General features: G+C 58.5%; 1 protein-coding gene across 2 annotated transcripts in view; it reads left to right on the top strand.

Annotated features, from left to right (window-relative positions):
- The first annotated feature begins 547 nt into the window (after positions 1 to 547).
- SCUBE1 (signal peptide, CUB domain and EGF like domain containing 1) overlaps positions 548 to 16928 on the top strand; it is a 114286-nt gene continuing 97905 nt past the window's right edge. For both annotated transcript variants that reach the window (XM_053919662.1, XM_053919661.1), the window contains exons 1-2: positions 548 to 730; positions 4273 to 4404. In XM_053919662.1, coding sequence (XP_053775637.1) covers positions 643 to 730; positions 4273 to 4404 — 220 coding nt within the window. In that variant the 5' untranslated portion in view covers positions 548 to 642. The remainder of the gene's footprint in view (positions 731 to 4272; positions 4405 to 16928) is intronic.

Below are 16928 nucleotides of genomic sequence, written 5' to 3'. Positions count from 1 at the left end.
TCTTCACGATTCCTTCCCCATCTGGCTACTTCACCGCTGCCTTGCCAGCGCTTGGAACAAGCGGCTGTTCAACAGATATTTACCGAAAGGATGCACGCATCCTGCTCTGCGCGTTGGCCTTTCTCTCAAATCGATGCCGCCGAGCCCTTCTCCATCTCCGGGGACCGGCTGGCAGGCCCCTCCGCACCCCTGAGCTTGTGGGTGCTGGGGGTGGTGCCGCCCCCAGGGCGGCGGTCACCCTCAGTGAGGCGGGTTAACGGGGGAGATGAGGCAGAGGAAGGGAGCAGCTTCCGAGTACGCCACAGCCTGGCCGAGACCGTGCACCCGCGCGAGCCGCCCCGGGCCCCTACCCCCCACCTGCCGCCCGCCGCGAGCAGGGGGTGGCCCGGGCACCCTCCCGCCCCTCCCCCCGCGAACCAGCAGCTCGCGCCCATTGGCTAGCCGCGCGCGGCGCCCCGCCCCCGACGGCCGCCAGCCAATGTACGCGCGGCTGTCAGCTCGTCAGCCGCGCCGGCTTGGTGGCTGCGAGCCGGAGCGGTGGCCCAGGAGCCAGCAGCGAGGAGCGCTAGCCGAGCGGCCGGTCCGGGGAATCCCCGCGCCCAGCTCGCCCGCACGCCCGGCCCGGCCCGGCCCGCAGCGAGCATGGGCGCGGCGGCCGTGCGCTGGCACTTGTGCGTGCTGCTCGCGCTGGGCGCGTGCGGGCGGCTGGCGGCGGGCAGCGGGCTCCCAGGTAAGCCCCGACCCGGTGGGCGGCGGGCGCGGGGCGGCGGTGGCGGCGGCGGTGGCGGCGGGGTCCCGGGCGGGTCCCCTACCCCGCTCTGTGGGGAGGGCCGCAGCCCCCGCGGTTCCGTGCCCTGCCTCGCCTCTTTGCAAAGTAACTTCTGCGACCCGCGCGGGGCTCCCCCTTCCCGCAGCCCGGGCCGCCCGGGGATCCCGGAGCCCGGCGGGCCCGCAGCAGGGGCGGGGTGGGGTGAGGCCCCGGGGGAAGAGGAGGGCGAGGGCGAGAGGAAGGAAGAAAGAGCGACGGCCGGCCGAGGGAGCCCCCAGCGTGCGGACCGAGGGCGGGGAGCGGGGACCCTGGAGCCGGACGGACGCTCCCCCAGGGGAGACTGGAGCGTGGACGGAAGGAGCTCGGAGGGGAGACCAAGCGAAAACAGACGGACATAGAAAGAAAGGGGGGTCGTAGATGGAGGGACAGATGGACAGAAGTAGACACAGAGGGAACACACAAAAGGACACAGGAGGAAACCCAGAAAAAAGACAGACATGGAAGAGTAGAGAAGAGCCCGAAGGAAGACCGGAGGAGGAAAGGAGGAGACTAAGGGAGGGAGGAGGCGGCCAACAGGCAGCAGGAAAGGAAAAGATCAAAAGAGGGAGCATGAGGGACGGGATGGACTAAGGGACAAGAAGGCAGAGAGAGAGGAGAGGTGGAGGCAGACACACCGGAGAAAGAGATGAGAGGACTGGGAGGGGGAGCAAGGCAGAGGGAGAGAGAGGGGGATGGAGGTGGTTGGAAAACGATGGGCAGATGGGTGGACAGTCGGACAGGAGGGGGAGGACGGTGGGACAGACACAGAGGGGAGGAGATGGATGGGAACCCGAGGGAGAGGATGCAAGACACGGGACATGATGGGCGGGGTGGTCCAGGGGAGGAAACGAAGCAGAGACACTGAGGAAGGAGGCTACTGGCATCCGTCCTGGGCGGGGCAGGCAGCAGAGGCCAGGTCGGGGATCCCCAGGATTTCACTGGGATCCTGGCACTCCCGTGCCTTCCCCTCCTGCTCCCCAGGTGGTCTGGGAGGGGGGCTCCCACAAAGCTGAAGTCAGGGTCTCCCCTCCTACGAGCTCCCTCCCTTTCCCTTTCCTTGGTGTGGGGAGGTCAGGGGAAGGTCCTGCCTGACCCTGGTGCTCTCTTTGGCTTTCTCTGGGCACCCCCTGGCTGCCCCACGGGGCTCCCTGAAGTCTGTGTTTGGCCACGGGAGCCTGTCTGTGCCAGGGAGTCATGCCGTGTGAGAGGATGCCAGGCCATTTCAACTGTGCTGCATTTGGAGCTGAGTGGTTGTTCCCGTGCCTCCCCACCCCCCGGGAAGCTGGGCCCTGCCGCCCTCACCCCCACTTGTCCGTGGGTGTCTCTCCCGGGCTCTGGGGTCCTCAAACCCCACATGATTGTTCCTGAATGTGCCTCTCCCCACCTCTGTCTCTCTCTGTGTCTGTGTCTTCGTCTGTCTCCACCCCACGGAGGCCTTGTGCTGTGAAGCAAACCAAAGTCAAAGCCTGGGATAGGAAGGCTGGGCTGCCCGCAGGGGAGTCCCCAGCCCAGGGCAGGGAGCATGGCTGGAGGGCTGGTGGGGACAGATGGCCTGGGACTCCTCTCCCTCTCTCCTGGAACTCACCTGCCCTCTCCCCAGCACCCACCTTAAGATGTGTTTAAAAGATGTCTTGGGAGGGGGCCCCACTGCCCTTTAGTGAGCAGTCGCTCATTTCCATCCTCATGAGGACACCTACTAGGTGGGAGCTGGGGGTAGAGGTCCAAGGGGCTCCAGGGCCCCAGATGGTCTCCCTCCCATTATTCCTGTGCACTGACCCTTAGGAAGTGGGACGAACAGGGTCCAAGGCCCATTTCCCCTGCTGGTCCTGTCTCAGAAGTGGTCCCGGTTCTCCCCCCTGGAAGGATGCAGATTGGCCCTCCCTGGCCTCTGGCTTCCTGTCTTTGAGGCTGTGCCACCCCTGCCCAGGGGTCCCTCTGTCCTCACTTCCCAGAAGGGGATGCACTCCTGGCCTGATGTTCCTGTTGGCCCCTGGACACCGAGGCCTGGCACGGGCCTCCTGGCCCCTGCTCCACCTTCCTTTGGGCAACTGGAGAGGATGGGCTGCAACCTGAGCAGATGTGCCACCCCCCAAAAGCAATGCCACTTGCCGTGTGTGCAGGCGAGCTCATGTAGGGAGGTGATTTTGTGTTTCTTCTTAGTGCTTCTTCCTTTGGGGGCAGGCTGGAGCCTTAGGACTAGGGCCACGGAGGAACCTGGGGGGGCGGGCAGCAGTGGTTTTCCTAGAGAGCCCCCCTATGAACCCTGATGCTGGCCCCGGGGACTAAGTCGGAGTGGACATTCTTGAGGACCAGACAGTCTAGGGGGAGGCCAGAAGCACGAAGAGAGCAGGACACTCCAGAACTTCCCTGGGCTTGGCCTTGAGTGACCATGGCTGCAGAGAGTTCCATGGACTGCCCTTCTGGGTACCTCTGTGTGCCGGTCACCCCCCTGCATGTCCTTCATAGCTAGCAGGAAGCAACATGACATGTAGAGGGGCTCTGGACCTGAGCTTCCGTCTCTGCCCGAAGGAGCCAGCGACCTACAACAGATCCCCCTGGGCCTCTGTGCCCTCATCTGTAACCTACATCATAGCTGAGTCTCTTGCGGCTTTGCGACCCTGTGCCCTGAGGGTCCCTCCCTGTCTGAGGTGTGTGCATGTGTGGGTGTGGGTGTTGGTATATGTGCACAGATACACAAATCTACTTTGTATTCTTTCGCCCAACAGCAGTTTCAGGCTGAAGGTGCACCTGTGTGTGTTGGGGGTGAGAGGTGGGGAGAGCCAGGAGCACCCAAAGCTGCAACTGAACTTGACCTGGGGAGTTGGGCTGGGACAACCAAGTTTGCACCTAGATTTTGGAGGCAGAGAGGAGAGAGGAAGGGGAGGTCAGAACCGTCAGGATACAGTCCTCCTCCAGGCACTCCGGGCGGGGCTGTGGGAGCTGCAGGAGGAACCCTGCATTTCTACCGCCTGGGGACTGGGTGGGGTCCCGTGTTCAGACCACCTCCGGGCGTGGCCTCTGCTCCTGGCTCCCTGCTGGCCACAGTTTCCCCATCTGTAACCCACAGGGGGTGGATTTGAATTCCTTCAAATATCTTCCTGGCCCTAAGCCTTATAATGAGGAGGGTAGAGGGGGTTGGAGCCATGCTTGTGGAGAGAGCGAGACACACAGAGAGGGGCTTTTCCTCTCTGGGCTCATAAGCCGGAGTTTTCTCATCTTTCCAGCGGGAACAATACATTGACTTAACGGGTTGTTGTGAAACTGAGAACCAGCATTTCGGTGGCCTGGCAGAGAGCTGCGCCAAAGATGCTGCCAGCCTGGACTTGTCCTGCCAGGTGATCACGTGACAGCTGTTACCATTCATTACCCCCACGATCAAGAAAGGGCCGAAGGCCAAAAGAGCTCCCTGCTCCGCACCTCTGCCTGCCTGCGGGGCCACACCTCACCAGTGTCCCCCCCCACAGGGGCAGCCGACGTGGACGAGTGCTCCGAGGGCACGGATGACTGCCACATCGATGCCATCTGCCAGAACACGCCCACGTCCTACAAATGCCTCTGCAAGCCAGGCTACAAGGGGGAAGGCCGCCAGTGCGAAGGTGAGCCCCCAGCACTCGAGGCCGGAGCCTGCGGCCCCCAGCGCTCAGCCCCTGGAAATGCCAGCAGGGGCTGCGCCTCCTGTTCCCCACCCCATGAGCACCTCCACACAGCCTGCCTCAGCCTTGGGAGGGGGGCTCCAGGCCTCCTGGGAACCTGGGGACTCCATTGGAGGTGAAATTTGAGTCTGGGGTACCTAGGTCTCCCTGGGTTTGAAACTTTTTTCCTTTAAAAGAAATCGAGACGATGCATTGAATGACACATTTGTCCATCTCACCCTAACCAGATGTGTGTGGGGCGAAGGCCTGGGGTGACTCCCCCAAGACCCCTAACCTCAAATCTGAAGTCACCCTGCGTGGCCTGTAGCTCCCAAAGGACTGGCTAGTGGGTGGCCACAGTGTTCGTGGGGCTGGCTCAGGGACGAGAGCTCAGGGGGAGGCTGGTGGGTTTGTGCTGTCTGTCTGTCCAGCCCTCCTTCCCTGCATTTGGGGTGCTGGTTTGACCTACTGGCAGTAGAAACTGCACCCTGGCAGGCTGAACGTTGGAGAGAAAAGCGCAGCCTCGGGTGTCTTTGGGGCCAGGTCTCTCCAAACGGGATGGAACCCTGCAGGCCTGGGGCGGGGCCGGCGTCCAGGGGCGGAAAACAGCACATGACTGATGTGCACCCCTGGATGAGAAGCATTGATCCAAGTCTTCCCCATGTGTCCCCACTTTTGAGGTGAGGAAAAGTGAGGCTCAGAGAGGAGAAGCAGTTCTGCAAGGTCAGGGGCATGGCCCAGGCCTCTGAACTCGCACTCCATGGCTGCCTGGCATCTTGTTTTCTCCACACTGAACCCCGCCCCCTGCGTTTCCAGTTGTGAGATTTGTGTTAGGAAAGGGACGCACGTGACCAAGGTGGGCGCCTGCCGGGTCCACACATGGCTTCATAGGAGCTGGGGTTTTGCAGGAGAAGCGTCTACGCCTCCTCGGGACACTGACGTTGTTTATCCATCTCATTTGCTGGGGATCAACTTAAGGCCGAGTGCTGGGCAGATGACAGCGGCCTGGATCAGGCCCAGTTTGGCCACATCCTGGCGGTGCTCGGGGCCCCGGCAGCCTGAGTGGGGAGCTGGCGCCGGCCCGCAGACCTCTGGAAGGAGGCCAGGCTCAAGGCAGATAGGGCAGGACGTCAGCGAGAAGCCTGGTGGCACCTGCTGGCCCAGCTGCCGGCAAGGCCAGAGGTTAGTTCGCTCGGTGGTTCCACATGGCACATGTGTGGCTCTGTGTGGCCGTTTTCTGACCCTCTGCTCTCCTCCTCAGGCCCAGCGCTCTGGCAGGGGAGGGCCGAGGGTGACCCCCATCTCTGCCGATTTAAGCCACCAACCCAGCTAGTCCTCCTCCAGCCCAGGTTCTTAGGACCCCTCCTGCCATCCCCGCTCCCCCAGGAGGCCCACATTTCATCGCCTCCGTGTTGCCCTGACACCCTCAAGCACCCAGCTCAGCTGTCCACTCTGCCTGAGCCCACTGGGAGTCACACTTGCCAGCTCAACAGGCCGACGTCCTCTGTGTGAAGATGAGAGAGGAGGAGGCTGTCGTTGTGCTTCAGGAATTGCCAGGGGTCCCTTATCTCTTCAGCCTGGCTCTGGCCTCTGTCCCCCACTTCCAGGAACACTGAATAACACTTGTTCTGACCACACATACACACACTAGGCTGTTCCATGTCTCTGAGCCCCGGCTCAGGTTTTCCCCTTGCCTGGAGGTCCTTTACCACCCCTCATGTGGTGGCTAATTTCTAATCATGCTTTAGATTTGCCTCCTCCAGGAAGCCTTCCCTGATACCTGTGTACCTATACCTATACACACGCAAGTACCGACTCTGCTCCCAGAAGCCCCTTGGCTACCCTCCAACATAGCACTTCTGACTCTGGGTTGTTACATGTGTTGTTCCCCCACTGAACTGTGAGCTCTATTCTTGAGGGTCTGCCACGAGCTTGATGTTGGGGCCACCTCACTGAAATCACACTAGGGCTCCCAGTGAGTTCCTCGGTGGCAGACAGCCTTTCATGAGTGTCCCTGTGTTCCCAGCTCCTGGGGCGGGCCTGGCGCCAACATGGGTGTGCAGAAAATGTTTACTCTGAGTTGGCTCTCTGTGCCCAGACTGGAGCTCATGTGACTGCCCGTAAGGAGCTGCCTGTAAGGTGCCCGGACAGCTGTGAGGGCCAATGGGACACGTGGGTGCCGGGTCCCCGATGGCTCGTTCTTGTCACTGTGTCCTTTTGACCCTGTCTAACAAGAGCAGCAGGGACGGGCCTGGCGCTGGGATGCTGCTACCCACCTCTCATGGGAAAGTTTAGGTGGCCATTGCCCTCCTGAGCCTCAGTTTCTCTTTCGGTTAGATGGGCCCCAAATACCTGCACCCCCCCCCCGCCCCCTCAGGTTGTGCTGGAGACTGAATGGAGGGTGCCCCGGCGCCCTGGGGCTGCCTGGCTCAGGGGAGGCGCTCCACACACAGATGCTGGGACCATCGCCGTCACTGTCATTGTCACCCTCACCTGTCCTCACTACCTCTCCCAAGGATGGGAATGGAGATAGTGATGATGCTCCCCTGTCCCTCACCCAAGGAGCCCGTGGTCTGGTTTGGGCTGCAGGAGTTGAAATGATCTCCGTGGAAGTTCTCCCTGGCCAGGTGGGGGTCGTGCAGGCACTAAACCGGCACCCAGCTGTGAGTTGCCATGTTAACAGGATGGAGAGTGACCTCAGGAACTGAGAGGGGGATGCTCTGAGTCCGCTCGCACCCAAAACCCTCTGTGAGTGAGTGCTGGCGTGGGGTCTGGGGACCGGAGTGGGCAGTGTCCCACTTGCCCTGAGGTGGTCCCATCCCTGGGGCCCGCCCACAGTCCTCAGGCATAATAGAGGGAGCCCAGTGGAGTGCCCACCGCTGGCTTCCCGGGAGGACCACACAGCCCCTCCAGGGCTTTGGAAGCTGGAGGGTGGCCTGCGGGAGCTGGGAGTCCATTCTCACGTTCACTTCCTGGTTTACAGATGGGGGATGGAGCACTGAGAAGGTAGGGTCTTCCTGAGGTGGGACTCGAGCCCAGTGGGCGGCTCCACCCCTCCGCGTTGCTTTTCTGCAGGGGCGGGGGGGGGGGGTGGGGGGGGGCCGGGGTGCTGATGGCTCCCACGGTGCCCTGTTCTGGGAAGAGGGAACAAACCAAGTCCCTCCGGCTGAACTCGTGGTGAAAGCAGGGACCCAGGAGCCAGATTGCTAAGGTTCGGATCCTGCCTGGGTAGCTTGGACAAGCTATTCAACCTGTTTGTCTATAGAACAGAGCTAATAAAAGTTCCTACTTCATGGAAAGAGCGTGAGGCTTAAATGAATGAATGTATATGAAGTATTCGCGCATAGCCTGGCACGTAGGACGCACTGTGTAAGCATTAGCTGCTGTTCCGGAGGTGATGGTGGTGGTGCTGATGGAATGGATGGCGATGTTAACGATAATGGCATCCATACCAATGGCATTGATAATGACGGCGAGGAGGAGGAGGAGGGGAGGCAGATGAGGAGGAGAATGAGGGTGTTGATGATGGTGAAGACTGTGATATGGCCGATGAGGGTGAGGATGGTGGTACCGTGGTTATGTTGGTGAGCCTAATGTCCAGTATATGAACATAGGAGTGGCTTTGTCTTTTTCCAGCAACTCCCAGGATAAAATGGCCGGGAAGTGTGGCATTGTGGTTCACCAATGATTCAAACAAACCATATAAGTGTATTCACAGCCCCGTAGAGATGTACAGGCGTGGGTACCGTTCACAGATGACCATCTACCAAACACGTGCAGTAAATATTTCAAGTGACAGAGGGCTTGTCTTCGTTCCTCTAAACCTGCTCCAGGGATAGCAAACATGCTGCCCCTCTCCTGCAGCAGACGTCACTACTCCATCCCCACACCCCAGACAGGCACTCCCGCTTTAGGGGAAACCAGTGTTCCCACCCTGGGTCCTTGGTCTGCAGGCCCTGCGCCGGTGCAGCGTGTGCGGGGGCTGAGGTCGGAGTGCGGGGAAAGGATTACCCTGTCCTAAGATCTACTACCCCTTGCTCTTTACTCTGGTAAGCACAGGGGACTGACCCTCAGCAGAGACGCCCGGAGCACGGCTCCCACCGTCTGCCTGGTTCTTCCCGGGAAACAGACCCAGCTTGTGGGCAGCCCTGGGTGGGGCTGACTGACCCTCTTAAACCCTTAACTGTGTCACCTTGAAACCCCAGCTGGTTACGGAAACCCTTTTAGCAAGCCCAGCCCCCGAGGCAGCCCGTCACTCCCCTTCCCAGACGGCTCCTGAGCACACCTTCCAGGCCAGGTCGTTGTGAGGCCAGTGCATGTGTGGTCACGACTGGGCATCGCTGTGCACAGCCACTGGTGTCCGGGGAGCAGCCCAGGGCTCTGTGTGGTCAGCTGACTGCCGGCCGGGGCTTGCTGCAGCGAGATGGGGTGCCTTGGACTGTGGGGAAGGGCTGAGGGCAAGGCTGAGGATAAGTCTGTCTTCTGGACGACTTTCATCTTGGCAGGATTTGACGTGACGCGAGGTAAACTCATGCAGAGTTGGAGGGAACATTGAAGGCTGTCCAGGGCAGCCCCTGCGTTTTACAGATGACCACACCAGACGCATACACACCTCCCCGGACCCATAGACACCTCCATTTTGGCCCATGTCACCCTACATTTATATTTCCCTGTGTGTCTTCCTGGAAGGTGGACCCCTCAAGGGCAGGGTCTGTGACCTATTCACCTCCAATGCCTAGAACCCAGCAACAGGCCTGGCACGGGGCTTGTTGGAAGGCATCTGTTGAGTGAAAGTATGGATGGCTGAGTCCCAACAGTCACTTCCTCCAGGAAGCCTTCCCTGCTGCCACAGACAGGTGAGCTGTTTGTCACCTGTGAGCACCCCTCCCTCGGAGCTCCTGTTACACTGGGTTGCAATGACGTACCTATGTGACTTAACAGGCCTGGCCCCAGAGGTAGTGTCAGGGACAAAGATTGAGCATTATCAGTCCTAAGGATGTCAGGGAAGGCCTCCCAGAGCCTCCCCAAACTCTGAAGGTTTTCCAGATGAGGGAACTGAGGCCTGAGAGAGGAAGGGACTGGTCTAAGGACCTGTGGTGTAGACTAGTGGCAGAGTTAGGTTGGGGACATTGGGCCCAGGGAGGTCAATCTCTAGCCAGGTCCCCAGCTGAGAAGCAGCAGACCCTGGATTCCAACCCTGGGCAGTCAGGGGATCCCAGCAGAGGACCAGGCCCCCGCCAGCCCGTTTGAACAAAGTGGGAGGAGATCCTTAGCTGCGCGGTCTCAGAGGGGAATGCGGAAACCCCTTCCTAGGTTCCCCCCCACCCCCGCTCTGCCGCCAGCGCGTCTGAGCCAGGCCCTGTGAACACGACACTCTCACAGTGCGTCACCCATCGTGGAGCTAGGAGGCGCCGTCCCTCAGCTTGCCCAGCACTCAGCTAACCGCTCGGAGCTGCATTCTCTGCTTCCTCCCTAACCACACCCCCGCCTCACTGTCTTTTTCTTAGTTCTTCAAACTTGCCAGCTTCCTACCCCAGGGCCTTTGCATACTCTGTTTCCCCCATCCCCTTCATTTAGCTAAGCCTATCCATCCCCAGCTCACCAGACCCCCTATGCATGGGCCTTCAGAGAGCTGCCAGGGCCAGCCCTGCACTGGCCTTCTCTTCTGAATCGCTCGGGCCTGTTTATGCTTAGCCCCCTGAGGGGCCGGGCTGGGGGTGAGGAGGGGGCATTTCATCCCCTTTAAATGCTCAACTCATTTAACCTTAATTGCTTTGTTTTCATAGACATTGGCTAAGGAAAAGGACCAAATTATGGCTTGAATTGGGTCTTACTAATCTTAATTAAAAGCTCTCGTTTATAATCAGGACCAGGCCCCAAACGAGGAGCAAATGCCCTCAAATGGCTTGTTTAAATAACCAAGGCCCTCTGGATAACCACCGTGCAGCCCGGACCGGCGGTGCTCAGCGCCCCTCCCGCCCAGCACCCCTTCTGTGTGCGCTTAATTTCTGAGACCGTTTACTCAAGCGGTTTATTCCACTTGCAAGTTCCAACCCAGGCCTTTTCCAAAAGGCTATAATTAAAACTCTTGGGGGAAATAAATTTTTGTTTTGGCCACAGTATATCAAATATATTATTATTTTCCCCTTTTTTGTGAGAAGGAAACAAATGACAACCTTAGGGGTGCAGGGGTCACAAAATCAGCGTGTGTGTACTGAATGTAAATAGTCACTTCCTGAGCTGTGTGTCCCCGGCTGCTCAGTCAGTCACTGAAGTTGGGGAGATTACAGGGCAGGCTATTAAGTGTTTTAACAAAACTCCTAAAACACACCCGCTGATCCCTTTAGTCTAGCAGCAGAAAAGTATCTTCAGACCACTTGGCCTTCTTAGAAAATAACGCCTTATTAAATCATTTTCATCATCATTATCGCACCCGTTACCGAAACTCCGGATAAAATTCTGCGTTTCGGGAGGCCGGGACAGGCAGTAGGAGGTAGGCTCAGGGGGTGGGGTGGGGGGTCTTCTTCAAGTCTTCAAACGGGCGATTATGGGGGCTAACACAGGCCTCCTGGGTGGGGCGAAAGGGGCTCGGGTCCCACAGGCCAGCAGGCAGGAAGAAATCGGATGTGACTTAAAATTCCAAGTTGCTGTCAGCTAGCAATTAGGTCACGCTGACTGCAATGGTCCCAGTTCCAACACCGAGCTTCGGCTTCTTGGAGGCTATGTCTCTTTTGAGAAAGAAAAAAATAAAATAAATGAAAGGCTCATACTGTGGGCATTCAAGCATCGACGGTAAGTTCCCCTTCCCGATCCTCCATCTGCCCAGCTGCAAAATGTGTCCGCTGGACCGGAGTCAGTTCAGTGTCGGGACTATTCACTGAGCCCCTACTCTGCGCCAAGGGTGGCGCCGGGGCCAAGGCACGTTTTCCTGGTTGCGGGGACAGATGTGATCGTAGCAGGGTGCTCGAAGTGCAGCAGGGGAGATCCAGAGAGGACTCCACGGGGGTGAAGAAGAGGGGAGAGTGTCTGTGCCCGAGGAGGGGGAAGTGGGTGTGGGGGGAGACATTAGAAGGGCTCCCAGGCAGGTGGCCGCTAAGTTAATAAAGCAGCACGGCTGCAAGTCTCTGACATTCCTTCTGGCTCCTCGGGCCCATGGAGGCAACTGTGGCGAGCGTGCAGAGGCCTGCGGGAGTCTGGTGTATTCCGCAAGTGCCTCCAGCTCCCTGAGGCTGGTTCCTGCCCCGAGCAGTGGCAGCAGAGACACCTGCCTCACAGAGGGCAGGTTTTAGTGACGGTAGGAGGCACGCAAGCCGCCTCACTGTACGTGAGAGCGCCTGTGAGCTAAGCTTCCTTTTTTCCCTGAAACCCCATTTCTCTGAGGGTTGGAGGGTCTCTGCCTTCACCCCCACCCCCATATCTCCAAGCTCCCTGGGCAGCAGGCCCCTTGCCTCCCCTTCCTCTGGGCCCTCTCGCCTCCTCTTGGCCGCCTCTTATTACAGTGGCTGTATTTGTTTTTCCACCGCAGGAATGCTAAGAAGAAAAAACCATTATTTCTAAGAAAATAAACTGCAGGCTGTTGGCCTTTGAATGCTACTGAAATGGATGGTGGCCTTCTCCAAAGGCCTTGAGACAAAGTGGGCCAGAGGGCTCGTGTGTGCAGGCAAGGTCAGGGGGTCTCGGTGGGTGCCCTGAGGGGGTCCTCCAGATGGGCCAGGGCTGCAGCCCCCCAGAGGAGACAGTTAAAAACCCCGGCGGACCAGCCTTGATTTTGGCCTGGTCAATAGTGACCGATGGGCCTGATCGCACCCTACTCCCTCTGAGGCCTCCAAGGTGCACTCCTCTCTCCAGAAGCCGCCACACCTCCTGTCTGGGCCTCCTGGTCCTTCCTTCGAGGGTTGAGGGGTGGAGCACTGAGCATAGTTTTGTGGATACCTGGGTGCCAGCCCTGGGTGACCTTGGGCAGGCTGTGGACCTCTTGGGCCTTAGTGTGCTGACCGCAAAGTTCAGGCCTGGGGCCCGGGAACCCCCAGGTCCCTGTGGCCCCCATGGTGGGCAGCTCCTTCTCAGGGTGCTCCTTGCCACAGTGGCGCCCAGCGCTGGCTCCATCTCTTCGGGTGGCAGCTGGTTTCCAGCTGGACCTTGAGCCACTTGTCCCTTTCCACAGGCAGCCCCGCAGGCCGACCTAGGCCTGGCTGGCACAGTGGCGGGCAAGGCCATGCTCATAGGAGATGTGTCCGTCTTGGGGGGTGTCATTCTCCCCACCCAAGCTGGCAGCACCTATGGCCAGGTTCTGAGCTGAGGACGAGGGGCTAGCCCGGGGAGGTGTTGGCACAGGAGGGAAGAAGGTAAGGAGATGGCTTGATCCTCAGCGAGAACTGTGGGTCCTGGCTCCCTGGGTCACTGAGATGACCCGGCAGTGGGGAGGGGGGCGGGTTTCCAACGAGTGCGTCAGGGTTAGGAGGGGGGACTCTGGAACCAGGCTGCCTGAGTTCCAGTATTGGGTTCACCACTTACTAGCTAGGTGACCGAGGGCAAATCCCCTAAGCTCTGAGCCTCAGTTTCCTTTTCTATGATGAGGGAAAGTAAGGCCCTGCTGCCTGGGCTGCGGTGATGGGGCAGCCACCTTCCGTCAGACGAAGCCTGGTGGGGAGTGGTCATCACTGCTCCCTTGTTCCTGTTGGCGACAGACTCCTGGGGGTTTGGAGGGAAAGAGGTTGAAGTCAAACCGCGCTGGGCCTGTGAGGTTAGGGGAAGACGCCTGAGCTGGGGTCTTGGGGTCAAGTTGCTGTCAGCCCCCGACTTGCTGGTAAGATAGGCTCCTCAGTTTCCAGTCTGGGTTCGGGTTCCCCTCTATAGATCCAGGGGGTGCATCGGAGGAGCTCAGGGTCCGGCTTACTGTGCCAGGTCACGGCCACTACACATTTCCGACTGTCCTGCTGCTGAGCTCACAGGAGGCTGGGCCTGCAGAGCAGCCCCCGGAGTCTGCAGTGTGGGGCTCTAGGGCTTCTCCCCTGCTTTTTGCCAAGGGAACAGGAGCCTGAGCGCCCCTGTCATTGAAGGGAGCAGTGGGGGCCTTGCCACGGCGCTGGCAGGCCCTGGGCCCCTCCTCACTTCACCTCAGACGCGCCCCGATGCGTCAGCCTCCCCTTCCCTGGGCTCCCTCAGCATCCGGTGGGCCTGAGGCCGGAGCCTGAGGCCGGAGCCTGGGGAAGTCCCCAGAGAAGCGGTCAGGATGTTGCTGGGGGAGAAAGAGGGTCATTAACTGGTCCTTTGTGTTTGGTAGGCGAGTCTCACCTGGTACTTGGGAGCCAAGGAGCCCACCATGAGCTCACTCTGGGCAGGCGGCAGGCGAAGTCTGCCATCTGTGGCTTCCCTGCACCCAGGCAGAGCGCCCCCTCCAGGCCCAGCCAGCACAGTGGATGAGAGCCGACAGCACTAACTTTTTAAAAATTTTAACCAGCTTCACTGAGATAATTCACACACCATACAATCCACCCATTTAAAGTGTATAACTCAGTGCCTTTTAGTAACTCACAGAGCTGTGCGTCCATCAGTTTTAGAGCCTTCTCATCGCCCCCAAAGAAACCCTGCACCCTACAGCCATGACTCTCCAGCCCCCCGAGCCCCCCAGCCCAGAAAACCACTGATCTACTTCCTGGCTCGATAGATTTGGCTTTTCTGGAGACTTCGCCTACACGGAATCCTACCATAGGTAATCCTTGGTGGCTGAAACGGCATTGGCTTTGAATCCCGGTGGCCGGGCTCACTTCCTGGCTGCCCTTGCATTGGCTGCATGAGCTTGGGCAGCACAGGTAGCACCTGTGAGCCTCCGTTTCCCCTGCTGTACGATAAAGACACCAGGCCCTCTTCTCCAGGTGGTCTCGCGGGAAGGCCGAACGCTGCCGCCACGCCTCAGGGTCAGACAAGATGGTCGCTCCTTCCTTCGGTGGTGCGCAGGCTGTTGCTGAGCTCGCTTTGCCGCATCTGAGGCTTAGATGAACGGGATGCGGTTCGTGCCTGTAGGACACACTCAGAGCAAGCGGGAGTGATGACAGTGTCTGTTTCGGGGGTGGCGGGGCCCAGAAAGTGGGGAGGTCATGTCTGCCAGGGGACCAGCAAAGGCTGCAGGGAGGAGGAGATGCTGGGGCTCAGTCTGCAAAAGTACGTAGGTATCTGTGAAGGGGAAGGAACTCCAGGCAGAGGGAACAGCATGAGCCAAAGTGTAGTGGTCTGAAGCCGAGAGGGCCACTGGGAGAGGTCAGCAAGCGGCTCCAACCCCACGGTTGTCCTGGATCAGGGGGAGGATGGGGGAGGACCTTCCCACCTCCTGGCTGAGCCATGGTCGCTGTGTGCAGTTAGGAATGAAAAAGTATATCGATTTGTGTTGGTTTTACATGACCTTTGACCTTTCCCATAATTAACTGCTGAGCCCACTTCTGGCATTGTCTCAGCGGAAGGAGAGCCTGATCGATGGATGCCAGGGGTCCGCAGAGCGCGGGTCTCATTACTCAGTCATTACAAACCCAGAGCTTAGCCCAGTGCCACCGGAGCCGGGGCAGGGGGCGGGGAATGTGGGGTGGCTTAATCCTTCCTGCTTGGCAGCCCTGCCAAACTACTTTCCCTCGAGCATAATTAGCCAACAAACCGGATTAAGATTTATTCACCAATAAGGACCCCACTTCCTAAGCCATATGTCTCTCCCAGAATGGGTGTCTGACCTGAGGAGCACGTTGCTTTCCTAAAGCCCCCAGACAAAGGAGACGCGCTAGCACCCAGCCAGTGACGGGTCTTTGTTCCAGCATTTGGTCTTCGCTGTCTGCAAGGAAGGTCAAGAAAAACGCCAATTTCAAGGGGAAAGGAGAAGACAGCTGCAGGAATGATCTCTGGACGTGCAGAGCAGATGCTTTAAAAATCCTCATTTTCATAAGGCACATAAACATCGAATCGCTATATTGTACACCTGAAACTAATAGAATATTGTATACTGGCTAGACTTTGATTTTTTAAAAGTCCTGACTAAGAACCTTTCTGGTCGGTCCTGATTTGTAAAAACATGAAATCGTATTAAAGTAAAATGAGATGGAGCTCTATTTGCAATAGAATCTTTTGGAACCTAGGCACCACCAAATAAATACATATCTTATGGGGCAGTGAGAATCAATTTTGAATTAAATGAAAAAAAACCAAACTCACCCCACTCTCGTCCCAAACCAGCGTTGTTGGCGCAGGGCGCACAACCACAGCTGTGGGGTCTCGAGCGCGCTGCCACTTTTACACAGGGACGCCGGAACCCTGTGACCCACCCATACTGAGTGGCTCCCCGCGCTGTTTTCTTCTGTTGGATGCCGGGAGCTGTTTTCTGTTGGGAATTGAGTTTTCATTTTAAATCCAAGGTGGAGAAGGGGCAGGGGGGCCCTCCGCACGCGGTTGGGTCTTTTGTCCTCGATTTCTCCACTTGTAGGACCCTTCCCCATCACCCCCCCCCCAATCTCCAGGGAGGTGCAGACCTTGAAAATGGAAGAAGTGATGCATGACATCCCCTCCGCACCTTTCTCTTAATTAACCGCTTGGAGCCTGAAGCATTTTAGACAGGTATTCATCTCGTGGGAGGATGTGGCTCCTGTGTTTGAACACCGCCACCGGGGCGGCCTCAGTGTCCGCATTGGTGAAATGGGAGCGGCGCCCACACCGGCTTCTCACGCAGCTTCCTCACGCCAGCCTCTAGCTGTCTGCACGTGGCCCTCTTCCCTGCGTGTCTGTGTGACTTCCCACGGTCTCCTCTCCGTCCTGATGCCCTCTCTGCGTGTCGGTATCCGAACTTCCCTCCTCTCATAAATAAGGACCCCGGTCATCGGATTGGGGTCCACCCTGCTCCAGTCTGACCTCTTGCTTGGTTACCTCGGCCAAGACTCTGTTTCCAAATCAGGCCACGTTCACAGATACTGGAGGCTAGGACATCGATACATCTTCTGTGGGAGGACACAGGGTGCCCCACAGCGGTCTGTTTAGAGCAAATGTCCAGAGAGCTTGGCTCTGCCCCTCTGTTATTTCATCCTCTTCCCCACCCCACAGGCTTCTTCCTCCTCTGGCTTTAACGGTTCTTAAAGAGTGGTCGGAGCCCAGGGGCGTCTTGAAGGCCTGCGGGGCCTCCTCCAGGGCTGGCGGGTCTTGGATATGTTCATTACGGTACTAAATCCACTGGTTTTGGCAGAGTTTGTTTAGCTGCTTTGTTTGTGTGTTTATTTCTTATGTATTACAGGAGGAGGCTCACATGATCTTAAAAAACAAAAATTTAAGGCACAAATGCAGAAAATGAGGGGGGAGGACGCATTTGGGCGCAGATGTTCTCTGGCTGGCATGCTGGGGAAAGCAGGCTGGCCTCAGAAGCCTGGAGGAGCACTCAGGCCTAGAGGCTGGACAGGAACTGCCCGTTCTAAGAGATGCTCGAATGTGGGGGGACCGCTTTGGGGATGAATTAAGGGAGTAGA

This window comes from Desmodus rotundus, chromosome 3, assembly GCF_022682495.2.
Source record: "Desmodus rotundus isolate HL8 chromosome 3, HLdesRot8A.1, whole genome shotgun sequence".
NCBI classification, from domain to species: Eukaryota; Metazoa; Chordata; class Mammalia; order Chiroptera; family Phyllostomidae; genus Desmodus; species Desmodus rotundus.
Note: the sequence above shows the minus strand (reverse complement) of the source record. Positions and strands in the feature narration are given on the sequence as shown.